Source organism: Melospiza melodia, chromosome 11 (assembly GCF_035770615.1).
Source record: "Melospiza melodia melodia isolate bMelMel2 chromosome 11, bMelMel2.pri, whole genome shotgun sequence".
Taxonomy (NCBI): domain Eukaryota; kingdom Metazoa; phylum Chordata; class Aves; order Passeriformes; family Passerellidae; genus Melospiza; species Melospiza melodia.
In genome coordinates this window covers 6,164,144-6,190,741 of record NC_086204.1, presented here as the reverse complement: position 1 = coordinate 6,190,741, position 26,598 = coordinate 6,164,144, and the positions used below count along the sequence as shown (strand labels likewise).

The following is a 26,598-nucleotide window of genomic DNA, read 5'->3' as shown; positions in this document are numbered from 1 at the left end:
AAGTTTCATCTGTATTTGTCTTCAGTTTCTGTTACCAGAATAAGATCCTTTTAAAAAGTGTCTGAACTATTGATGTAATTATCACCTTCACTTTAAATTACATGGTAATATTAAGCATCCAGTCTTTTCAAAAATTCAAATACTAACATTCTATTCAAAATTCCATGCTTTTGTGTGCACATGCCATACCTTGGTGTTCTGAGATTGAAATTCTTATTTACTTGAGATGCTCATTTGCAGCTTATTGCACCAGGTTTCCATTTAGTTATTATGCAGGGAAGATGCAATTTTTTTTCCCACTGACTTATTACTGTATTTACATTACCTCTCTCCTTTTAATATTTTTGTTTATATCTTTATTAAATCACAGATGGTGCTGATTAAATTAGACCTTTAAGTGATGCTTTTTCATTATGAAATTATTTAAAGTGCATACAGATAAGGTTCATACCTACAATAATGTCCTGTACTGAGTGTACTCACTTAAAAGGATGATTAGTGAAGGAACCCATTTGAATGACACAAAAGGAATGAAACCAAGTTATAAACTGGCACTTCTGAAGGAAGAAATGAAAGCTTCCCCTCTCTTCCATCTCTTTCACAAGTGGTTGGATATTAAAGCAAATCAGAGGAAATAATTGCTGTCCTTCTTTAAAAGTATTTGGGAAAGGGAAGATTCTCCTTCTCCATCCAGACAGTTAATAGTTCTTTTAATGTTCACAAGCACAGAGATTCCAGTCCTCTCCCTTTGGTTCCACAATTTGGGTGGATGCGACTGCCAGGACACCCCTAGCTCTGGCTCACACCAGGGGTTTCACTGGCAGAAATTCAAAGGTAGAATCAGGTCTTCTGTTCCTGGGATTTTCAGTTTCTCAGCACAGTCGTTGCATTTAAAATTAAACCTTACTGTTGTGTCCACCAAAACAGAAAGAAAACCCATTTTCTCTCCCCAGAACACAACTGTATAACCACACTTTTGCTTGCTGCTTCACCTCTTATATGTGAGCTGCAGTGGCCATGTGCAGTACAGTTGATATTTACTAATTCCTTCCACTTACTTTTTTCTTTGAGAAATTAAAAGGTTCAAATGAAAAGGTTCAGCCTGAAGGTGATGTTGGAGTGAGAGATGGCTCACAGGTGTCACCCTCCAGTGGGTGTGTGAGCCAGCAGGCTCAGCCTAAGCCTGTGAGGAAACTTGCCCTCACTCAGTCAGTAGGACATCACTTTCTGACCTCATCTCAGGAAGATGCTGCTGGAATCAGAGCTGGGACTAAATGCCCAGTTTAGTCCTTTTCTCAGGATGGATGCACTCCACAACAAATCCTCTCCAAAGATTACCCACTGCTCCTCGCAGCTCATGCTCCTAACCCAGAAATGCACCAGATGAGCTCAGGCCACACACATGTTTTACACCTCAGCTTGATTCCTGCAAACCAAATGTGCTGTGCTCCTTGTGCTGTTCAACCATCCTCCCATCTGTATTTTACACCTCCTGCTGATTCCTGCAAAGCAAAATGTTCTGTGCCATCTCTCAACCACATCCCTGCAAACCAAAATGTTCTGGGCCATCTCTCAACTACATCCCAGAAAAGCAAAATGTTCTGTGCCATCTCCCAACCATATTTTCCTGTAAACCAAAATGTTCTGTGCCATCTCTCAAACACGTTTTCCTGCACAAAGGCTGCAGCAGGAGCTGGCCATCAGGTAGGACAGCAATTGCTGCACACAGTGGACTCTGCCAAGAGAACACAAGAATACTCCCTGTTTTTAAGGCTGATGCGTCAGTGCAATGAGAACATACTGGAAATAATCACTTCAGCCTCTTGAGGCAGCAAAGCCTGAAATTCATGGAGGGAGAATCTCACCTGGTAGTATCACTCTGAAGAACACATTTCTTTTTCAGAGTGCAGTTTTTTAATCTTGTTTTTCTCTTTATCTCTTGAAATTGAATGTTTTATTAACCCACCCTTTATACACAACATGGGAGCAGATTACCTACACAGAAATTTCTCTGGCTTTGAATGTTAGGTGGTATCTTTTTTTGCTGAATTCAGACAACCAGTAAATACTCCACTGATTACAGATTGATTGATTAATTGAGTGAATTTTAAAACTTACACTCAGCAGTGTCACAATGGAAATCTAAGGGTATTTGATGTATCTTGGCATGATCTGACTTTCAGGAAAAGGACCAAATGTCTGTTTCATGTTAATGAAAGCAAGCTTAAAAGCTGAGCAGAACATCTGGAACGTGAAAAGATTTGAAGTGAACAGAATAAAATAAAAGTTGCAATCCTGGGCCACCCCCACTGTACACAAAAGTGCTACCGTAAATTGTTCTGACCCCAAGTGCAAACTGAAAAAAAACTATTTGTACTTTGTTCTAGCTGAAAAATATAAACTATGTCCAAAAAGGAGACATGGAAATTTAGTTTCTTTAACCTGCAAATTAATTGAGTCTTTTTTTGCTATGAACAATGATGTTAGAAGAGTATTCAATGTTTTTTTGGTTTCAGGATTAGAAAATTAAAATATTAATGTAATTTAGTATTATGATTACTAAGTGGCTTGGTCTTCAGGAAATATGAAAGAAATTGCAAGCAATTCTGTGTAACTCATTAATTAAGTCCCATTTAAAACAATCAGGCAACAATTTATTTCATGTTCAGGAAAGAAATTTTGTAGCCATAGAAAAGAGATTATTTTTTTCAGTAATTAATGATAACCTTGACTGTATGCAGGAGCTCCTTCAGGCATGACCAAATGATTTCTGGCAGACTGCATAGATAAATCCCTATAAAACTCCAGTCTCAGAGAAAGTTTTCATGAATTACATTAAACTTTGAGGACATACCTCCCAGTTTCATAAAAAAACAGCCCTCATTCTCAAGATATGCCTTGAAAAATCCTTTTAAATATATTCTATTGATTAGTGAAATTCTGTGTAAAATTAAACATTAGCAGAGCTGGTTTTACTCACTGCCAACACCATGACCTTTACTAAAAGTTGAAGCATTGCCTCTTTAATCTGTATCTGAGAGGACATCTGCCCAAAACTATTGAAAATAGTATTTATAGCTTCATTAACTCAATCTAATTTCTCTTTCCAAAATAAAATTCACCCAGTAGCAGAGCCCAAACATTAACCTGAAGAAGTTGTTTAGAAAGTCCTGGAAAAATGACATTTTGTTCCAATTCCCCTTCTTGTTTCTTTGAAGCCAAGACTGTGCATGGTACACAGAGTCATAGACTGTCTTAGACTGGAAGAGACCTTAAAGATCACAAAGATATTTTTTCTGCTTTTATTTCTATCTTCTCTTGAACACAAAAAAAAATTGTACTGGGGTTTGGTTCTCTTATTCCCCTCACTGTCTGCTGAAATGTTTGATGTTACAGCCTGAGCAATGCTTCCTGTTTCTCCATGGCATTTCTCAGGTATTCTTTCTATATTCACTTACCTGTTGGCAGGTATCAAAAATTCAGTATTTCATCTGGATTAGGTATATTCTCATCACAAGGAATATCTGAAAACTATTCTGTCAAGGTCCTGTTTTCTTTCTCACTATTGGTCTTTTCACCACTGATATTCCTTTATCCAATACTTTATCTTGATCTATCAGATTTTTTAAATGAGCTTGGACATTAAACCAGTTTCTTTTGACCTTTTCCCCTTACTTCTTATTTTAAAGCTCTGCTTATCAGCCTTAAAAGCCTGGATGTCAGAAGGCAATTTTCCCAGATAGTCAGATGGAATCCAACCTTTAAAATTTGTCTCTTTTAGCAAATGTATCCCACTGGCAAAGTATTCCCAAGCCTGCTTTAACACTGATATTTGAGTCATCTGTTGCTCATCACTACATCATACGCCCTATCTCCCTCTGTAGTGACAAGGAAAAATTTCAGAGTAGTCACTAAAATGAGACATAATTAACTCACAAGTAAGTGATGGTATTTCTGAGTTTGAAAAATCAAACTGCTGTGAAAGTTTGGTGCAACTCCCTGTAGAACAGACTCATTGCTGTCATAGAACCATGGAATGCCTTCAGGCTGGAGGGGATCTCAAGGATCATTTGGTTCAACATTTTTGGAAAAAGTATGGCCTTGAAAAGATGGCCCAGCATCCTGTCCAGCTGCATCTTAAAATTGTCCCACACTGAGGCGTTCATGGCTTCCCTGGAGAGGTCATTCCAGTGACTGCTCTCATTGTGAAACATTTTCCTCTTGTGTCCACTCAGAATCTCCCCAGCAGTACCCTGCACCCATTTCCTCTCGTCTTTTGCATTTGACTCCTCAATTTTCTTTGTTTCCCTCTTTAAATATGGAACATGGAAATAAGGGCTCTCCTGAGCCTTCTTTTCTCACAGTCTCTCCTAATGGGGAGAGACTTTCCTAATGGGCCAGCTTCCTCTTCTAGTATCATCTTTGTGGCCCTTGTCTGGACCTTTCCCTGCCTGTCCACATCTTTTTGGCACAGTGTCACATCTTTATATGGAAAAAAAATCATGAAGTTGCAAGTTCTGCATTGAAATAAAAAAATCCTTTATATGACAAGAAAGCTGTGTTTTGATCAATCCTTGCAATTTTACATATCTCACTTCATCTTTATCACTGCCATTATCAATGGCAACCAAATGTTGCTCCAAAGCCCTGTAGAGATTATTTTAGAAGACCTGATTATTTTAAGTTATTTAAAATCTATTGTATTTAATTTTGGTGAGGGCAAAAATGAGTCTGGACTGTTTCTTGTGTTTTAAGAAGCTCTGGGCTCCTGAAGAAGTCGTTCATGGTGAATTATCTCTTTGCAGGATGCTCATTCTGGTCATGGCCAAGACACACCCGACAGGATACGAGGCTCTGCAGTGATTACATAACCTCTCTTGGCAGAATGTTTTCTAATCACGAAATGACCCCACAAGTGAATTTTTGGTTTCAACTAACAAGTCACAGCAAAAAGCACAATATGTAGAAGAAAGACAGCATGAAAGCTACAAGCACAGCTTCCTGAAAGAAGGGGGAGGGCCACTGACAGGCAAAGAGGAATTGATGGTGCTTGAGCTTGCAACAGCAGAGTGGAAAGCAGGGGAGTGTAAAGTATCCCTGGCAGTTCTGGAACACTGAGCCTAAACTAGATTTCTTTAAAATCAATTGAGAAACGTGCTAAATGCAGGAGTCACTGGACTATCCCACAATACTTGTGCTCAGAAGAACAATGTCCTTAAAGCTCATTCATTTCAGATTTACTGTAGTGTCATTGCACTAATTTCAACAAAACAATTTTCGACCAGGAATCAAGTATACCCACTTTATGCTAATGTAGATTTGATTAGCTGGCTTTCAGGATCTCTCTCTGTTTCTAGGAAGGACTGAAACTCTTCTATTTTCTTTCCTCAGGCATCCTTTGCAATCTAATTCATATTTGACAAACAAGACGAGAAATCAATTGTGTGTAGTACACATTGTATAATGACCCACAAAGTTCCTAAAACAGTTGTGCCTGCTCCAGAGCAGTTATTCAGGATTCTGTGCACAAGTCTTTGGCACTGTTACACCTGGCCAAGTGCCACGGAAAACATGGCTCTGTAAAACAGGCAAACCAAATGGGATGATGAATCTGTGCTCGTGTCACATCTAAGTTGCCTCCTATCCTACGCAGTCACAAACAAATCAGGATCTATTCTGACCTTTCCCATTGTATTTAGAAAACAGGAACAGAGTGATATTGCAAGCTGGGACTGTTCAACTCCTACAAACATAAGGACTGTACTCTGTGGCTGTACCATTCCCACATCTATGGCCTTGAGGAGATTTTAGTGCCACGTTTGGATTTCTCAGGATTTCATAGAGTGTTCCTTACTATCTCAGGTTTAGCTTGGAGTGTATTCAATTCCCATCTGTCAGAGGTGAGGCAGTTATCCTCTATAATGGGGCAGTTTTCTTTATCTCTACCACAACCAATCCTCCCTCAGGAAATATCTTCTGTTCAAGGGCCATTAATTATTAATTATCTTCTCTTCATGGCTAGTGTGTGTCCCTGCATGGCTGATCAAATGCCATCATCTCATGGGGAGATGCTCCACCCAGGGGAGGAGCCAAGCATTCCTGCCTGGATACAATCTGAGCTTTGGAACACCACAGCAGCCTTTGCCCCCTGCATTCCCAGAGGAGCAGGTTTCTGCTGCCCTGCATTGCCAGAGGGAGCCCAGGCCCATCTCCAGCAGCCCTGGAGCTGCAGAGGAAAACTCCCCCCTTGTGCAGGATCCCTGCTCCAGCAGAATCACACTGGCACTGCAGGAGGGCTGAGCCACCATGGAATGGGACTTGTGATAGATGAGTAATGTTATGATTGACTCTCATAATTAATGGACAAATATCATGTATATAGGCTTAGAAAAGTTTATAGATTTATAGTTATGTTGTACCCCCTCATGTGGCTAGTCAGGGACAGCTGGAGTTGGGACATCTTAGAGGGCTGGCTTGTCACTATGGTGACATCTGACCTCCAATGAGGATTTGAGGAAGAGATCTCCACCACTGGACAGCAAAGAAGAGGTTGATGGGCAGAACTTTGAGAGGGATTAAGGGGTTAAAAAGGGTAAAACCTCCATTGTGTAGGGGCTGAGCACATAACAGGGAAAATCTTTTTGTTCCCAGCGCTGTAACCTTTTTTCTTTATTCATTCTTGTGTTGTACTTTTGATAAGGTTTAATAAACCTGAACTATGAAAAGGGAATAGCTATTTCTCACTGACAGCTGCCACCACCCTAACCCACAGGGTGTCCCCTCCTATTCTGACTCTCTCAGGGTATTTTTTGTTTTGTTTGTAGTGTTTCATTTGTATTTTTAATTTTCCTAGTACGGAACTGTTATGCTTATTCCCATACCTTTGCCTGAGAGCCTTTTAATTTCAAAATTATAATAATTCAGAGGAAGTGGGTTCACATTTTCCATTTCAGGTAAAGTTCCTGCCTTCCTTAGCAGACACCTCTCCTTTCAAACAAGGCACTTACCTCTGCCTTGGCATGCGAATGAGGGGTTGCTTGTGGCACCTCTTGCTGAGGCTGAAGAGTTTGTGCACCGTTCTCTGGGCCTTGAGGAAGAGTTGCTTCATGCTGCTCTCCAGCTGCTCGTAGCGGCGTTGGAAATTAGAATCCATTGTCCACAAATGCATCACAGCAGATGTGTTCAGGAAATAATTCAAAGGCAGCCTCTTCATAAATAATTTGAATTCATCTGCAAAAAAAATAATAATTAATAGTCTTTAATTATGTGGCTATGGTTATTCTTGCAGCAGAAATTAACTTTTCATTTCTTTTTTTCGCGAAACGATTTTCATAAACTCAATCTTTTGAAATTTTAAAATTGAGCATTTTAACTCTTTCTAACTAGAAAGATGACTAAATTTTCATTGGTAATATTAGAATAAAGTCAGCAAAATCTAAATTTCTATAATTTAAAAATTAATATTAAAGCAAATACAAGCTTTGTCCTTGTTTCTCAACCTGGGTAATACGAAGATTAAATAAGAATCAGAGTTTCTTACCTTCAAATCTGGGATCTGAAAGCAAATGCGCATTTAATGATCAATGTTTATTGACTCATTTGAAGAACATCAGAAACTGTCTTAAAAGAAGTGTATTCCAATACTTAGGACATGCAAGTAAATGTGATTTTACAGGCCATTGCTCTTATATATATGTTATTTCACCTGACACAAGCCATTAAATTAGACTTTCATAAGTATTTACAATTAAAATGGAGCCTTTCAAAGCATTTTATGGTACTTCAAAATTTTATGACACTTCAAAAATGTTCCCATAACTTCTTTTTTGTCTCTAAAGTGGTGGAAAGGAGTCCTTCAATCACAAGGTCATATTGTTACTGTGAACATGCCATGCTTTGTGACTTGTTCTGGTAGCTCAGTGCACAAAAGATTTGTAGACAGAATCTTATTAACAGAGTTTTATGAATTAAGGAGTCTGTTTCCATAAGTAGAATGATGTGTAACTTCTGAACTTAAATAGACTTTCATTAAAAGGGCTCCAAATACTGGGTAAATATGTGAGAGTGAGTGGCACACTTGAATGCACATGTTTATCCTTTATCTTTCTTGTTTTTGTATATCAGTATGTTTCCCTGCCTGCCCTTCTGCCTGCTGCTATCCTCCCACCCTTCACAATCCTTTTTTTTTTTTTTCAGCTTGTTCCTGCAATGAAGTCACTCATCCCACAGTTTGGCTTTCACCTTGCCAGATGCTCCTTTTGGATGGTTTATATTTCAGCAGACTATGTGAAAGCAAAGATCCTGCTGCCTGAGGTACCCTCCCTCTTCAAACAAAAATAATCATAATATTTAACATTGGTGTCATTTTAGGTTGCTCATGGAAGACTAGGGAAAACGTCCACTCACATCAAAGAATACTCCATTGACATCCTTGTTTTTAAGTCTTTTGGTTTAGCTTTAGGTTTTTTAAGATTTTTACACAAAGCAGGCAAAAATATTTTCTTTTTTATGGATGGAGAAAAAAAGATCATTTATAAATATTCTGTAGTGACCCTTGACCATATAGTGAAGGACACAGGGCAGTGATGGAATACAACAGTCCCACTTCAGCAGAGTATTTTCTGTGATGGGTGATGGCTCATAACAAAACAGAAAGCATTGAAAATCTTCTGGAAGGTAAAAAATGAAAATCAAGGGAAAATTAGGATGATTTTATGTTTAACAAAATTTTTTTAATAATTCTTCTGGGAATGTGTTGTTCATTTTGCCCTCATGCCTTTGTCTTCATACAGCCCCTGTGCTGTCCTTAGGGCATGAGGGAAAGGAACTGTTTCTTTATCTTATCTACTATTTGGAGCCTTTTATCTTTTGCTTTATCCCTTCCTTAATTTGTCTAAGTTGCTTTTTATCCTCTGTCCAGCAAGAATGTCCATTCCTGGGTGTACAGCTAACAATTTGAATTAATGGGAATATTTAATAAATTCTGCATTACCAGATGAGCATCTCTGTGAATCTTAATGTAGTTTTGGGATAGACAGTTCTGTTTTCTCCTTCCCCAATGACAATTATTCCTACCTTACAATTAGAGAATAATTTGGGTAAGAAAGGACATTTATAGTCCAACCCCCACTGCAATGAGCAGATACCTTCTCTAGATTAGGTTGCTCAGAGCCCAGTCCAACTTTGCCAACCTCTGATTCCTTGTTGGAAATGCCATAACATTCTTTTTATTTTTAAGCAACTTTAGTAATGGATTTGTTCCCCTTTGCCAAGGGGGAGGGGAGCTGGGCTCTGCTGTTGATTTAATCTTTAAACCAGCAAGGTTTTGGGTCAGGCGGGGCAGGGCCTGATAAGCTTCAACAAATAAAAAGGGCCTTTGGAGGTGTGGGATTTTAAAATTTATATGTTGGGAATTTAGAAGATACAGAGGAGGTAATCAGACATTAATCAGACTTTAAACTAATGAAAATCTGCCTGGCAAAGTTGGAGACAACCCCTCTGAGAGAAGAATGATAAGGGAACTACAGAGCTGGATCAAATAAGCATGAAAGGCAAAGGGATCAATATCCAATAGAAAATCACACATTAAGTAAGGAAAAGAATTGTGTAGAACCAAAGAATTCTTTGTTTTCTATAAGTTTATAGAATGTGCAAAGTCTCATAATGGACATGTGTAGTTGGAGTGATTTCCAGTGCACATCCTGGCCAGAATAAAGGAATGCCTGACTCACTGGAGCTCAAAGACAGTGCCAGAGAGTTTTGTCCCTTCCTGGGCTCAGTGACATCCTCACACTGCCCTTCCCAGCTCTCAGTCCCTCCCAGGTCTGCACAGAAGGTGTGACAGAAGGTTGTGTCTGCCTTGGCCCATTGGCTTGGTAAAGCCCTCCAAGTCTGAAGACTTAAAAATATTAAAAATGGTCATTTAAAAAAATTAAGTAATAGGAAAGAAGGTTTATTGAGCTGATACAAAGTAAGTCCTTTTGAAGCTTGTAAAAATCAGATAAATTCTACCAGATTTAGAGAACTGAACTATAAATATATATTTTTATTTTTATATATACTATATGTATATAAATATATAAATATATAAAAATAAATATATAATTTACATATATGTATATGCTATATGTATATAAATATATACTCTGACACCTCTGGGGGGGATGAGATACCAAAGCCACATTCCTTATTACCTGCTTAATTCCTAATGTCTCTTTTCCTTTCTGTTCCTCTGAGGCACTGGTAAAGCTCTTTAAAATGAGCTTCATGAAGTCAAAACAAAGGCAACTCCCTCAGGAAACAACAGGCTCAGAGGATGCTTTTCAGCCCTCACATTGCTCTAACCATGTATTTAAGGAATGTTGTCACTTTGCTGTCCTCTGCTCGATGGCACTAATCTCTACAGCTAACAACTGCTCCATGCAGTGTTTAGAAGTGATAAGGAAGGTTTACACTCCTCAACTTGCAATACAACAGCATTTCCAATCAGAAAATGGTTTTTTTCTTCCTGTAATAAACATCATCTTTGACTACCCTTGTGCCCTGTCTGATCCTGCTAATGAGCTCCATAATGCAGGTGAAGGAGAGACAGAGATAAAATGAGCATGGTTACACAGTGCCTGCTGCATAAAAAAAAAAATTAAAAATTAAAAGAAGAGAAGATAATGTGCCCATATCTTAAACAGACACATTTCATGATCTGTGAAACTACAACATGAACTCCTAACACTGAGAGATGATTAAACTATTACACTCTAATCAACACACAGTGCCAGCCATTCCTGAGGATTAACAGCCAGTATTACAGTCCCAGGGGCCATAGAAATTGATACTTTAATTCATAAAATCAGGGAATATCCTGAGCTGGGAAGGACCCACATGGATCATTGAGTCTAACCTCTGGCCCTGCACAGGACAACCCAAAAAACCAGACTATGATTCTTGATTACACATAAAATCTGATTACAGCATTTTCTTTTTTATTTTTACGTGGGTAGCACATGCAATGTGATTTTAGATATCCTTCATTAATTGCAAATAAGGTTAAAAAGGTAAAATATTATATGCAGTGGTGGGTCAAGCAAGTTCATTTTCTGGCTCGTTGTGTCTCTTTTCACTTCTTTCTGCCAGTAAATCTTCCTTGTGTCACAAGTGCCTGGAGACAGAAATGGCATCCCATATTTCAGTGGGAAAGAATAAAGGAGAAATATCATAATGGGAGCAAACATTCCTGCTGAAATCAGGTGAATATCAGACATATTTAGGCTGTGAGAAATACCTAGAGCTGCAGAGGTGTAAATTGGATCCTCAGTGTTGTTTGGTGTCAGAGCAGGGCTCAGTGCTGGGTGCAGTGGTTACAACTCTGCAGACAGAGCTGGCAAAGGCCAAAAAAATCCAGAAAACCTCACCCAAGGACCTGACAGTGCTCTGCTGCAAGGGAAAAAGGTGCCATGCTTTATGCCTTCTTTATTTCTGAAGGAGTTTTGAATGAGTTAGTGATGGGGCTTCTGAGTTGTTTCTGATGATGCAGTTTATTTTCTTATTTTCTACAATATTAGGAAGGGTAAGTTTGGCTCACATCATTATAGCAGGGTTCAGAAGGTCACAAAACTCCTAGTTACAAGATTTTTAAGGATTTGTTGACTAATAAAACACTGCTAACAAAGATATTTATGATTTTGACTTAATCTTGAAATATTTCCTCTTATGTATTTATGTTACAGTGCAAGCTTTCATAGATAATTATGACACACAAACATACAGTACTGCATTCTAAATTCCTTGTTTACCTCTGTAACTACTTATTTCTATATCTTGAATGCTAAAACTCTAAACTTTCTTTTTAGAAGTTCTGAGAGTTCCTTGCATTTCAGATTCCAGCCCCTGCTCACTGTTGGAAGAGAGCAGGAGCCCTGATATCCTGTGAATATTTTGATTTTCCCTGGTATTTTGCTACAAGACTGTCCCACCTACACAGCACACTTATGCTTTTGTTTGTTTGAGTGCTTTGTGGAGCTTCTCCGGGGTGCCAAAATGTCTTGGGTTGGCTTGTTTCCTAAGATCCCTCGTGGAGGCACCCTTGGAAGTCAGTGGATTCAGAACACCAGGTGATTAAAGGTGCTGCAGGCTGACATCTGACAGCAATGTCACGCTGGAAATACAAAACCACCAAATTTTACCACTGCACTTTTGTCTCCTATTTCCTTTAGAGCAAACAGAGCAAGTCCAGGACTGAGCTTTGAACCTGTCATTCCTGAAATTTCCTTTTAAATCATATCTGCACTGTTTCCCCAGTCAAAGTAACAGGGATTAGCTCAGGACTAAGGACCTTGGAGCAATTTCCTCCTCACAGCCCAGACTTGCTCTGCTCAAAGGCAGGGAAGAGTCTGAGCCTCTGCAGTCAGGGCAGCAGGACCAGGGGATAAAACAACAGCTCCTTTAAGCCATGGCTTGTGTCTAGGGAAGTCTCAGAGATGTGCTCATGGAGCACAAGAACTCCTGAGTAAATAGGAAAATTCAAATTTGACATGGATTTCTATCAAAGGAAAGATAATAGTCTTTGGTTTTTTTGTTTGTTTGTTTGTTTGTTTTTCCTGCTGGTTCTTATTATGGCTGAAATTAATGACAACACACATGTGACAATAATTGAGGTGAAAACCTACTTAAAATTTTAGACAACAAAAAGCGCAGTTTGAAAAGAATGTGCATTTGGTGATATGCTAAGGAAAAATTGTTTCATAGCCCCAAGAAATTTCAGCCACCTTCTCTCAGTCTCCAGAAATGGCAGTTTCTGCAGAGATGATATTGCATCAAGCATTATTCTGTGGTATCATTTAATGCCATATTTTTTGATGAGCCATTTTACCCCAAATTAAATAATATAATCTTATGGAAACAAAACTTTTAGCATTGGAAATTGGAATACTGAAGCATGGTGCTTCAGTAAATATATAATCCTGTCTAATTGTGGATTATATCATCTACCCAGAATCAATTTTAATTTTTTCAACACTATTCAGACCGTAAAAAAGCAATTATGTTTTCTGGGCAAAAGCAGCCTGACAATAACTGAAAAAATGTAAGAATCTTTTGTTGACTGAAACATCCTATTCACAATTTTATATAGTCTCTAGGTATTTTCTAATATTAATAAGAATTTGGGTTTTAGGGTTTTTTTATTTAAAAAAGTTCAGTAAAAATATGTTAATAGGAGAAAACCCCTTTTTTAACATTATCATGTCAAAATCTACCATTGGAGAGCGATTGTAATGGGCTGTTTTGTCATTTCTCTAAATGAAGCTCTAAGGAAACGTTTTTCTCCCTTAAAAATCTTTATATCAGTCATTTGTACACCCATCCTCTTTTTCAGTCAAGTTCTTTAACTTGCTTTAGAGGTATCAAAATTCTGCCATCACAGTCTAGAAGTGAGTAATACCTCATGCAAAAACTGTTCTGCTTTGGCTCTGACAAAATGTTACAGTGGGATTAAGGCAAACTAACAAAAACCAAGTTGTTTTTAACATGTGAGGGTGTGATGAGTCTGAACAAGCAATGATATGGACTGATGTGCTGCTCCAAGCCAGAGTGCTCCAGACATCTTCAAAATTAGCTCAAGCAAATTCTCCCCTGCATTTCCTCTTTTCTCACTCTCATGATGAGAATTGCAAATGATCACTCCTCTGCACAAAGCGCTGCTTCTTTTGGAATCCAACTCCCTTCTTAAACCAGAGAGAGTTCTGGGATCAGGTGTTAAGTCAGGCTTGCTATTTCCTTGGGCAGTCTGTAGTCCAAGGAGAGATGCTCTTGTGCTTCAAGCATGTCAACTCTGACATCAGATTAACTTGCTCAGAGCTTGGTCCAGTCAGGATTTGGAATCTGCTGCATTCAAAGCTCAAGTGCCCTTATAGGGAACATATTTCTCCACATCCCCAGTGTGAATCTCTCTTGTTTCCCTGCCTGTTGTCTCTCCCTACACAGCCTGGCTCTTTCCCTCCCTGCAGACAGGGTGGCTGCTCTGAGTTCTCTGAGGTCTCCATGCCCAAGGCTGACCAACCCCTCCTGGGGCCTCTCCTCTCAGGGCAGCCTCTCCAGTCCACACCTCTCTGAGGACACCCCTGACCACACTCCAGCTTCCTGATGTCTTTCCTGTACTGTGGAGCCCCAAAGTGGATGCAGCTCCTGAATGTGGTCCTAAAAGCACTGTGGCTAATCCCCTCCTTGATCTCCAGGTCCCTCCTTTGTAGCACCCACAGTGTGGCCTTGGTTTTGTCAGATCACTTCATCCTCTACCCCAGGAACCTTCTGGCATCTTCCTGCCCCAGCTGATGCTCTGCCTGTCCAGAACAGGATTTTTCTTTTTCTTGTTGAACTTCACCAGGTCCCTGTTGTCCTGGTCCCCATCTTGTCCAGCCCTGACCTTGAAGATTTCTGTCTCACTCCTTCAAACTGGCAACATCTGCAAACCTGATGAGAAGGCACTTTCTCCAAGTCATTGCTGATGAAAGCAAAGAGCACAAGTCCCGGGACAGACCCTGACTGTATTGAACTTGCCACCAGTTTTCAGATAGGATTCTTGCCTTTTCCTCACAGGCTGAACCCTGTGTGACTCCTGATGGATCCCAGCTGTGCCATTCCCTCTCTGAGCATTATCCAATCCATGAGATGATATTCCAGAGGCATGTGCCTTTCCAGATTACTTCCCAACAGACAAAAATCTTCTTAAGGAACTGAAAACTTTACATTAAATTAAAAAACAAAATTCAGCTGCAGTTTTGGTTCATTCCTGTGATGTTTTTTCCTTCAAAGTTACCTGTCTCCTTGTCTCTGCTAATCATTTGCCTACACCTGGTTTTAATGGGACTCCAGCCTTCCTTTGGCACAGTTCCTTCTAACAGCAAGCCAAAATAAACAGATAATATTGCATAAGGGAAAGCAGTGACAATCAGAACCAACAAGAATATTCAGATCAGAAGCTCTCCTTGGAAAAAAAAAAAAAAATTTTAGGAAATATCTCTATAGCTCCGGAAGCTTATTTCCCTACAGAAAAGGTGACATGGAGCAGCAAAGTCAGCCAGCCCTGATGTGTGTCCATTGCAGGGCTGATTGCCTGCTGGTGCTGTAAACAAAACTATTATTTAATATAAATACTGGCTGGTTTTTCTTCCAGGTTAGGAATTGGAAAGGAGACTGCCAGTTCATCATACACAAAAGCCAAGGAAAGCTGCTAAAGCTACTCATGTCACCACCAAGAGGGCTCTTGAGTAGAAATGTGCAAAGAAAAGGAAAGGTGAAAGGATTTTTAGCATTCCAAAGTTATCTTCAATCCTTAGAAATTTTTTTAAAATTTTCCAAATGCCTCGAATTTCTCTGATATCCTGTAAAAGGAATATTGCAAAGGTTTCCTCTTTTGCTTTGCTTTGAATCACCTTGACCTTGATGGAATAGAAATTTTTTTGTTGTTATGTCAACTTCATGTTGTTGTTGTTGTTATGTCAAGTTTCAAGTGTTTGTTATTTTGTCAAGTTTCATATTATAACATCAAAATTATGAAGTAAAAAATTTAAAAATGAATAAACATTCCAAAGTGAAGGTTAAGTGCTTTACTGCATTCTTAAAAATATACATCAAAACAAACAAAAAACCCAACAAAAAGCAAACAAATAAACAAAAATCCCCAACAAAAACCAAGCAAAACAAAAAAACCAAAACCAAAAACCAAAAAACCCCCATAATTTTGCAGTTACTGAAAGATTATTCCTGGCTGGTTTATTCAAAGTAGCTGTCTCTATATTTTGTAGAGTCCTGTATATAAATATTAATCTCTGCTGCACTTCAACATTTTCTCTTTAGACTGCAAGCTCTTCAGAGAGGCCTGGTTCTTATTATATCTTTATAGGGCAGTCAGCACAACAGACCCCAGATTTAATTGTTGCCATTTATTACAAATAATAAAAATAATTTGGCCTATTGCTCCAGACAACTCCAGACAACTCTTCCTTGGAGTCCTCAGTGAGAGCTGCAATTCGTCTAAGGGGTGAGAGTTCTGGAAGGAAAGATCTCCTAATTCCCATTTTATCTCACATTTTACTGCATTGTTTGTGTAAACCTGTTGCTGCTCCAGTGTGACCACCATGTTATCAATCCTATTCAATAACAATATTTTTTTTAATTTTAATCAGGGCATTAAATATGATGGGGAGTCAAATACCATTGTCAGCTGTAAATCAGGACCTGAAAGCACAAAGCTGGAAGTCTGAGAGGATATAAACCATGGGACCCATATTTCAAATGTTTGGATGTGATTGCTGTTCATTAAAGCGCTGCCTGAATATTGTGTAGATGTTATTAAAGAGATTTATAAAAGATAGATGTTTTTTAAAATATCCCACCATGATGCAGAAGCCTGGAGAAAACAAAGTGCTAAAAATGAACATATATTTGTTTTTATGTTGCCATGAATTTTAGTTCTTTGTGATGCATTACTCAATTTGTCAAAGAAGTAGCAGCTGTGTTCCAAGAAATATATGTTTGAAAATAATCCAATTCAAAGAAGCAGAAGACTTCAGCTGGAAACTACCTTATTTCTTAAGAGAAGAGACAGTAAATCTGAATTTTCCTTCCCCTTCTCCCTCCAATTTAGGCTAAATCAGCCAGCTCTCCTGATAATTAAAATATTTCCTTCTCCAAAGCAAAAGATTTCCCCTTTAAACTTTCTGAAGGACAAAGGGAAGGGAGGAAATGTGTGTTTTCTGCAAGACATGGTGTCTGTTTTTCAAGGAGGAAAGGATGATCACACTTCCTTTTGGACAGACTATTTGAAGTGGAACAATCCAGCTGCTACAGAAACCTCAGGAAAACAAATTTGGATGATTCTGGAAGTGGGGTGGATTTGGAGGGGTGGGGGGAGTGGTTTGGTTGATTTCTTTTTTAAGTGAGGAAAGCTGCAAGGACAGCTCCTCTCATCCCTGTGCTCAGCAAGAAAGAATAAACAGGGATAAGTGTCAGTGTGGAGGTGGAATTGGTGAGGAACAGAGATCCTCTGGTCAGTCCTTTATACACATAATTCTGAGGAACCTCATTTAAATGTTACAAGTGATGAGAGGAAATAGCCTCAGGGAAGCTGTAGATTGGATATTAAGGAAAATTTCTTCATGGAAAGGGTTGTCAAGTATGGAACAGATTACCCAGAGCAGTGATGGACTTACCAGTCCTGGAGGTGTTTTAAAAATATTTGGACAATAGGGTGGTGGTGCTGGTTGTTGGTTGGACCTGATCATATTAAAGGTCTTTTCCAACCTTAATGATTCTGTGGTTCTATGATAGATGTTAGATAATACATATCTATATGTATATACTCATGTGTTTGTATAGTTATACACATATCTAACATCTACCATAGAATCACAGAATACATCAGACTCATACAACATACAACATACATGTATGATGTGGAGTTAATGCTAATAATGTCAGCCTGTCATAGAAACATAAAAACAAAAATCCTCCTCTCACAAGCCTGGAAAGTCTCCTGGTGTCACATAAAGATGAAATAATTTCAGTCCAAATCAATAGTGGAACCAGAATATCATGCTACAAATTGTAGATTAATTCAGAAGTTCTGCTGGGCAGGAGATAACCTTGCCTGGAAGGGCTCACATTTCCTACAATGAAGCAACACATTTCTTATTGCAATCTAAATGTGACCTTGGCAGCAAGTTGCCCTTTCAGAAACCAAAAAAGCCAGGCTCCACAGCTGTCTCTGAAAGTCCCAGCATTTGAAGGGCATTCCCTTCAGCCTGTCAGGTTTGATTTTGGTTCATTACTCCTTAAAATGTTTCTATCCCTGCCCTTCAAAGGGATGCTTCCCTTTCCAAAGGGAAGTCACAGTAAGCTTTCTAGGAAAATGTCTCAAAAATTTATCTACAGGTTATTTTGGATTTTTTTTGGTAAATATTTTTATGACTTCAATATGACTTAGAAGTACTCCTGCAACATGGATGTCCCAAAGCCCTTTATTATCTTTCTACAGAGCTATACATTCATTTAATGCATAAGACATATTCCTTATGGGCAGATATAGACATAACCTCTGTCAGTCCAAAATTTACCTCATTGAATATGCTAGAAACTCCTAGAGTTTGAAAACTGGGTAGGGTAAATAAACATGTAATGATTCACAGGAGGATAAAGGAGGGAAGAGAATGAGTGACACTGAAAAATGTTCTTGGAAAACACAGTGAAGTAAATAAGCAGTGTTAAGCTGTTCCAGGAGAAGATTTAAGGAGCTATGAATCAGAACAGACAACACTGCCCTAGAAGAAAAGAGAGGCCACAGAGTGACATCACTCTTAATAAAGCAAGCCCAAAGCTGCCAAGGCAGATTGGAATTCCACCAAGAACGAGGGGATTTTGTCACTAGCTTTGAAGGGAATTACATTATGTCCTGTACATGGTGGACATAAGTAGAACTATATTAGATCAAGCCTTCTGCTCCTCCTCTTATTACAATGTCATCACAGTGTCTGAAGCATCTCAGAGTGCGGTGCCACGTGAAACTTTCATAAGTTGATTTGCCAGGTGCAGCAGGAGTTGGATAATGCTTTTAGTTTTGGAACAGGGGCAATTATATCAGCTGTACCATCATTTCTGAAGTAGGACAGGAACAATTTAGAGACTGACCCTCCAAAGACATTCTGCACATCCCACCTGTTCATTTTATTAAAACAGGGACACCTCCACAGGGTTGGAAGAGCTGTGAGGGGAGCGTTGGTCACAGAAGGAGCGGCAGCTTGGTGTATCTGCTCATGTTATTGATTAAACTTCCTGACAACCACAGAGGGAAGTTAATTACTGGGAGGCAAATTAACACCCCTGCAAGATAATGGAGAAAACAATAATTGTATTAAGAACTCAGGGGGCTAAGTTTTCCTGGCCCTGAGCCTGAGGCTGTAAGCAGTGCTTGAAAGCAAACCACCGCTCCACTGCTCAGGGGCAAATAGTTTGAACCATATTGATTGAAGTCTTTATTCTCAGTGATTAAAAAGCACCTTCAGCTGCCAGTGAGTCAGTTCAGACTGTTCACAAGGAGTCTTTCAATTAAGATTTCAAATGGGACTCACTTTGCATAGCAATGGCTCTGTCCTGGTCAGCAGAGAGAGACAGACTCTGCACAGTGACCCAGGCACATCTGGGATGGGCTCTGTGCAAGGAGCCTTGCCCCAAACCCACCAAAACAAAGCTCTTCAGACAGCAAGCTTACATTTGTGGTGTCCATAAATTGAAGAAATCCTCCAGCATTCCGTTTGAATTCCAGGTTTCATTTTTAGTCTCATTTTACCTGAATTTTAATTGAATCACTGCAGCTGGAAAAGCAAGAATATGTCACTGGACTAAGAGGGGACTTCCAGAGCAAACTGCCTTCGCTGCAAATGATGGAGTGAATTTACAGTCTGTCTGTGAAACCTTGTCATCTTGTGACATTATTTAGGATTTGAAATCTCAACACTGAGTCTGAAAATCAGTCTGGGCATCTTTTTTTCCATTATAAATGCAATGAGTTTCTTCTGATCAGAGTGTACAACACAACATCTCTGTTTAAACTGACATTTCCAAATTATGCCTGCAGTTACCTTCTGCCCTTTTACTTTCCTTTTAGTAATTTGAAGCAGGTATAAATGAGACATTTGGTACATGTTTTAAAATGTCTGTCTTAGAATGTAGTTTCTCTTTGAGGGATTTTTGTTGGCCTTTTTTGGGGGGAGCTTTTCTGGGCTTTTTTTAGGGGGGCGGGGTGTGGTTGTTTTCTCTCCTCCTGTAGTAGAAGAACCATAACAAACACTATATATTCCAAGATAATTTTTAGCTAGAGATTAAATGACAACCCGAAATTTTTTAAGACACCATTGCTGTATTTTACACAGGAATTATTGAGGGCATTTTTTAGCTGTTAGGGTTGTCATTATCACTGCTGGTAAGAAAAAAGAAGGCTGGGACCCAGGTCAGTGTCTCCATGATGTCAATCCACAAGCTTGGTGCTGGGAAGAATTACCTTTTTTACTTGTCAGCCAGGTGACTTTGATTTGGATGCAGAGAGAAGCAATAAAAAGGAATCCCACGGTGTCCTCTTCTGCTAAACAGTTTTAAGAAAGGATTTGTGCCACAGGAATAGCAAAAATCTGCACCTTATTGAGGTGGCAAACAAAATTACACTTGATTTTTCTGACTAGATAGAGGGATTTTAAAGATTAAATTTCACAGGCTGAATGCAGATTTGCTGCAGCTTTTCTGGAGTTGTCCATCAGGAAGAATATGACAGCAATAGTTTAAAATGCTTGTCTGATGGAGAGGAGGAGAAAGACTTAAGGCATACTGGTTGTATGCCTTAATGCACTGCCAGGAAATATTAATATAATCCATAATTAAGGTGATTGCAGAACAATGGTGTATGAAATGGTGAAAAAGCTACTACTTATCTGATGATGCAGACTTCTTGCCCCCTGTGCCTTTATGTTGTGGTTCACATTTAATCTTGAAGATTTGAATTTGTCTTTGGCTGCCTCATAATGAATTCTGTGCATCACAGAAGGTTTCTGCCTTCAGCGCTGGACAATCCATTCAAATTTATTTACATGACTTCTTTTCTAGCTTGAAATTTAGTCTATTCAAATCTAAGTTAAAGATATAACTTTGTATTTTGTTTAACTGCCTGGCTTTGCACCTGCTTTCTCAAAGCATCAATATATTTTTAGCAAATTAAGTAAGTCCAGCCATATCTGTTATTTTTTGATTGCTACAAAAAAATGGATGAAAAAAGTAACTCAACAGATGTATCACTCTTTATTGCTATGTGCTCAGCATCTTAGAGCATCTACATGCAAGAATTAGGACTACAATTCTCTTTTCTAAGAAGCACTGAGAGATTTGTGTAGATTTTGAGATCAAATATGATCACTTGCTATAGCTGGGTGTATTGATTGACTGTTGGACTGTCGCTGATGTTGAGACAACATTTGAATTCTATTTTGCAGCTTCTTTACAGCCTCAGCAATCACAAAGGCAGTTCTGTCCATCTGTAAAAAACACCTGAAGCTGACAGAGAGTGTAAGGAATTCTCCCCTGTGTGGTATTTTGGGGTCCTAAGGAGGAAGGAAGAATTGAGAATCTGACTATGTTTTTAGAAGGTTAATTTATTATTTTATGATACTATATTATATTAAAGAATGCTATACTAAAGAATAGAGAAAAGATACTTACAGAAGGTTTAACAAGAGACTCACTAAAAACTCATGACTGCTTCCAGAGTCTCTACACAACTAGACAGTAATCGCTTATTAAGTAAAAACAATTCACATGAAACTAATTAAACACCTACTTGTTGAATGAACAATCTCCAACCACATTCCAAAGCAACAAAACACAAGAGAAGCAATCAGATAGTTCTCTGAGGCTTCTTAGCTTCCCAAAAGAAAAAATCCTAGCAAAAAAGATTTTTCAGAAAATATAACACTAACACCCCTGAGCACCTGCAATGTTCATTTTCAGCTTTGATTTTGCTGTATTTTACAACAGTTTGCAGCCTGGCAGTTGGAAGCAACTTTCAATGTGAAAACAGGGAGAGTGTGAGAACACTCCTCAAGAAATAGTGGAAGAGTTTTGAAGCCAGGAGTGAGGCAGGATCCCATTTTATACAGACAGGGTGTGACCACCAAAGGTTGGTCTATCTTCTGTTGTGCTTGGCTGTCCTAAACCAGCTCCACAGATTTGATGGGAAGGGTGGAAAGAGCCTTTCTTATTCCCAAATTGGTATTTTTCAGCATAGGCTTACTTCATTTTGGAAAATATGAGCTGAAGGAGAAGTGAGAGTAAGGAAAGTGTATCAGCAAAATACGGTGATTTTCCACGTTTTGCACTTTTGAAAATGGAGATATAAATACCTGGCACTATTAAACGGATAATTCTCTAAATCTCACTGCAGATTATGGAATCCTGGAGATGATCTTTCCTATTACTTTCTGTAGGTTTTGCATAAAAGTAATTATATAGGATGCAAATGCTACCTCCCAAAAAATAATGAAATGGTCGGACTTCCCCACCTTCAGTATTACTGATTTTTAATTCAGTAATAAGCTTATCATCTCCTCTATTAGAATCCACTTTCTCCAACCCTTTAAATCCAATTCTTTTATACAAGGGATTTTGGGAACATCATTATTTCAATCACTGTAAAGAAAGGGAAAAATATAATTGAACTGAGGAACAGGACTCCAAAGTCTCCAAAGCAATCTCTGCTGAGCAAACAAAAAAAACTTTGTTAACATCTATGCAGTGCTATGTATTAACTGAGGTTCAGACCTCATTTTCAGGTGAACCTTTCCAAACTGTGCATTTTTTCAGATGATTTTAAGTCTGTACATGTAAAGGGTAACCAATGCTCAATATCAAGACATCCCAGAGTTATTAAGGAATTATGGAATGCATTAGACATGAAATCCAAATCCAATGAAACCAGGGATTTAAGAATAGCTTGCACCAGCAATTCATTTCTGTTAGTACTTTGCAATCAAAGCACTGATGGTGGATGGATGGACAATGAAAAATAGTTTCAGCAAATATTCATGTGAAAGTTAATATCAATTTACTTTGGCTGCACTTTCATCACTCACACTTTCTGTGATACTGAAATTTACCTTTTGAATTATCTCTGTAAAGCAGATACAGAAGTGACTGAAAAAAAATCAAACTCGACATTTTGAGAAGTTGTTTGTCATTTAAAGCTGTGGATAGATGCACTTCAAAATATTTGCAAGGTGACTTCTGATTAATTCTGTCTGTGTCCATCGTGTCTGTTTGTGTTCTGTGGTCAAACCCTTCAGGGGTCTCCATGGCTCTGGCTCTGCTCCTCTAAAGCTTCTGCTGGACATTCAAGTCAAATCCCTGAACTTAATGGACTACAAATTGTTTAAAAAAATGTTATTTTCACTTCCTCAAACACTTCAAATGATTTATACAGGCACATATTTCAGTGCTTCACTGAATCACCCTTGAGCCCAGCTGTGACAGGCAAATTTCTGTCCAGTTTGTGGTGGGTGTGCTCTTTCCTTCCATCTTAGCTGGTATTTAAACTAAATGTTTAACAGAATGAGTTTGTTGTTTCAAAGCTACTTTGAGTTTATGCATCATAATATTTATTATACATCTCCTGATCTCATGCTTTCCAAGGATATATTCCAAAAGGGATTTTGTTGCCTTCAAGGGGGAAAAAGTCCACTGCTCAGCATATTGTGAAATATGCAGAGAGAAGGCAACAAGCTGCCATTGCATGTCAGATATGTGAAAAGAAATGCTTGATGGAAGATTTTACTTTCATATTTCCAGGAGGTCTCATAAATGCTAGTGATATAAAAAAGAAATTATGAAAATGCAATTTTGCCATTTTCTATTTTTTGAGCAACATTTTCAGTGATGTCCTTATTTATTTTGATAGCCTTTTTAATTCTGAAAGATGAAATTACACTGCAGGAACTGCTACATTTTTTTTCAATGTCAACAACCAGATCACCTTAAAAGAAAATTGCTGTCATTTAAATTGTTTAAATGGAGTGTTCAGGTTTCCAAAGATACTCAGCAGCCAACCACACCAAAATAATGGCACAGGCATAGTGTGATCATGTTCTTATACTGGTTGTCAGAATCCAGAGCCTGTGGATGGTTTGGGGGGTCTTCTTGACTTTACTATATTTTAGAGCAGATCATGATCTCTGGAACATGCTAAATTGCCATTCAGTGTTGTATGTCAGAATTAGTTTCTTTGTATATTAACTTTTTATCACTCTCAAAATCTTCCCAAATGTGTAACACAGCAAATTATTTATCTGCACCATCTTCAGCACTGCTCCAACCATAAGATGTGGAAGTCCCACCTACTTCCAAAATGTGAGAATATTTTCAAGGAATATTTGACACTCTTTATTGGGGGAAACAAATGACATCCAAGTGCTCTAGGTCAAACCTTTTTTCTGCAATAGAAAGGTGGAGTTCACTGAGGTAAGGTAGGAGAAACACCTGGACAAGAAGGTGCTCCTGTATTGGGGCAGAAGGGGAACAAGAAAATTGGCAATATTAAAGAACAATTGAACACTGAAAAGGTTAGGAAGGCTGCAGGGACACTCAAGAAGGTTGCACAGCTTTAATCTAACGTGGGTGGACTCCACAGCCTGGAATCTCAGGGAAACTGAGTGACCTGTGAAAGCAGCAGGTCAAACTGTATCACCAGTTTATTTGTTGGTTTTAGTTGTCCTTTCAGGCTACAAAGGCTACTTCCATGCATATCAGGAAAGGAAAATGGAGCCCTGCTTGGTTCCATTAGATATTTTCAGTTCTAGTAGTAAGAACACAGCTTCTTGGAATGATGGTCTCAGGGAGCACTTTGCTTACACAGTAATTCAGCCAAACTCCTCAAGAAGTTAATGAAATTTGTTAATAAAGGTTGAACAGCTTTCATACAGATTTTTGATAAGGAAACAGCTGCTCATTTTCTTGGGTAGTAGTAGAGTCTGGAGGCCACAAGATCTGATAAAGGATAAGCAGATGGTTCAGAGTAAACAATTTGAAGGAAGCTCTTGCAATTTTTTTTAAGATCTTGGTACATAACCTGACGCTAAGAGGTTATACAAAGCTCATTGAGCTAATAGTGATCAAATATTTGTTGCTGGAGGGCAGCTAGAGAAATGAAAAAGGCAGCCAAATTTACTGAGAGTTAAATAACATATTGCTGCACATCTTCCAAAATGGGATTTGAGTAGTTAAAAAGTGCCAGAAGAGCCTGAGCGAAATGCAGTCTGCACATAAGGATAAAGAGCACATTCTGAGCTGGGATGTGTTTAGTCATGTAACCTGCAACAGCCAGAGGGGCTCAAGAGAATTGTCACTACCAGCAGGCCCAGAGTGCAGACCAGAGTCTTCCTGTGTGGAAATCAGGAAGATTTCCACAAATCTTTGATCAAAGAATGGCTGAGATGGGGAAGAACCCCTGGTCCAAACTCCTGCTGAGGCAGGGCCACCTAGACCCAACTGCCCAGGGCCATGGCCAGTCAACCTTTGGAGAACTCCAGGAGAGGAGGCTCCACAACCTCCCTGTGCCAGCGCTGGGTCACCCTCAGTGAAAAACTCTTTCCTGGTGATCAGAGGGAACCTCCTGTCTTCAGTTTGTTCCCATTTCCCCTTCTCCTGTCACTGGGCGCCAATGAAAAGAGCTTTGCTCTGTCCTCTTGGCACCTTCCCTTCAGGTATTTAATACATTGTCCCTGAGCCTTCTCTTCTCCAGGCTGAACAACCCCAGCCCTCTCATCCTTTCTTCAAAAAAGAAAATCTTTCCTCGGTTGTTTTATCTTGAACAGACAGGAGGAGAGATAACACAGAGAATAAACAAACCCTCTTAAATAGAATATTTACTTCGTCTTTAAACTAAACCCTGCCCACAGTGAATGGCCTCAAATGACCCCAGTAAGTTTTACATGTCAGTATAAGGGGACAAGATTTGTTTCTGGAGTCAGAAGACTGATTTGTAACATCTAAACTAAGAAAGGGTTGGAAGCAGAAAAGGTAAAAAATTAATTCTCTTGTATTTGCCTTTAGTTGACTCTGGAATTCACAGTGTCGTGGAAGCGAATTAATGAGTTCATTAATTCCTCTGCCATTAATAGTAGATTATATGGGCCAGCAGTGACTGCTCTGGATTATTTTGCCCCTGGCTGCTCAGACTGAAATTACTACATAATCTGGCCTCCTTTCTAGTGAATTTATTTTTTATTATAAATAGATTAGAATAAAGCAACATACTGTTATCTAAGAAGCTGATTTCCACTGATTTAGACAAAGACTTAGCAGTTTTCTAGTGTTCCTTAATAAAGGTCACTTTTGTTGCCAGAACGTGCTGCTAACATGGATCAGATCACACTGATATTTGTTAATAATTTTTCATTATGGAAATATTGCTCAAGCTCCAAATGTTTCAGAATATGTCTCAATGGTTATAAATATCTATATATCTATATATCTACGTGTATATATATACATATATATAGATCAGTGTGGCTGGAAATGCTTGCAGATCATGTGTGACAGCACTGGAAGAGCTGCTCAGCACTAATATGTGATTTATATGAGGTTGGCTGCTCAATGACTAAGTTATCAATCAAAAATTCCCATGCCAGCTTTTTTCCAAGTTCAGACCCATACAAGGTTACCTATCTCATCTTCCTATGACCATCTTTATGCAAAACACTTTATGAGATAAAAGCAGAAATATTAGAAGTTACCTCTGAGTTGTGGAAGTCATGCTTGGTATATTTATTAGATTTTAAATGATTTAAATGTTTCAAGGGCTAAAGAGGGGAGTGTGGCATATGTCTTAATGATGTTAATAACCTAAATTTCACACTTCTTAGTAACCACACCTACTAGCAATTACCAAATTGACAGATATATGTGAAGTTGGCATTTTAGTGATTCACCCAGCAGAGCTAAAGAGTCTTTTAAAAGCCCAGAATTTAACTCTTACCAATTTTCCCCTGACATTCGTGTCACAGACCTGAGCATAGG

The 26,598-nt window shown here is 38.8% G+C and overlaps 1 protein-coding gene across 2 annotated transcripts in view; it reads right to left on the bottom strand.

Moving 5' to 3' along the window:
• The window catches only part of BRINP3 (BMP/retinoic acid inducible neural specific 3), a 198,091-nt gene that overhangs the window by 31,542 nt on the left and 139,951 nt on the right, over nt 1–26,598 (bottom strand). For both annotated transcript variants that reach the window (XM_063165434.1, XM_063165435.1), the window contains exon 7: nt 7,008–7,230. In XM_063165434.1, coding sequence (XP_063021504.1) covers nt 7,008–7,230 — 223 coding nt within the window. The remainder of the gene's footprint in view (nt 1–7,007; nt 7,231–26,598) is intronic.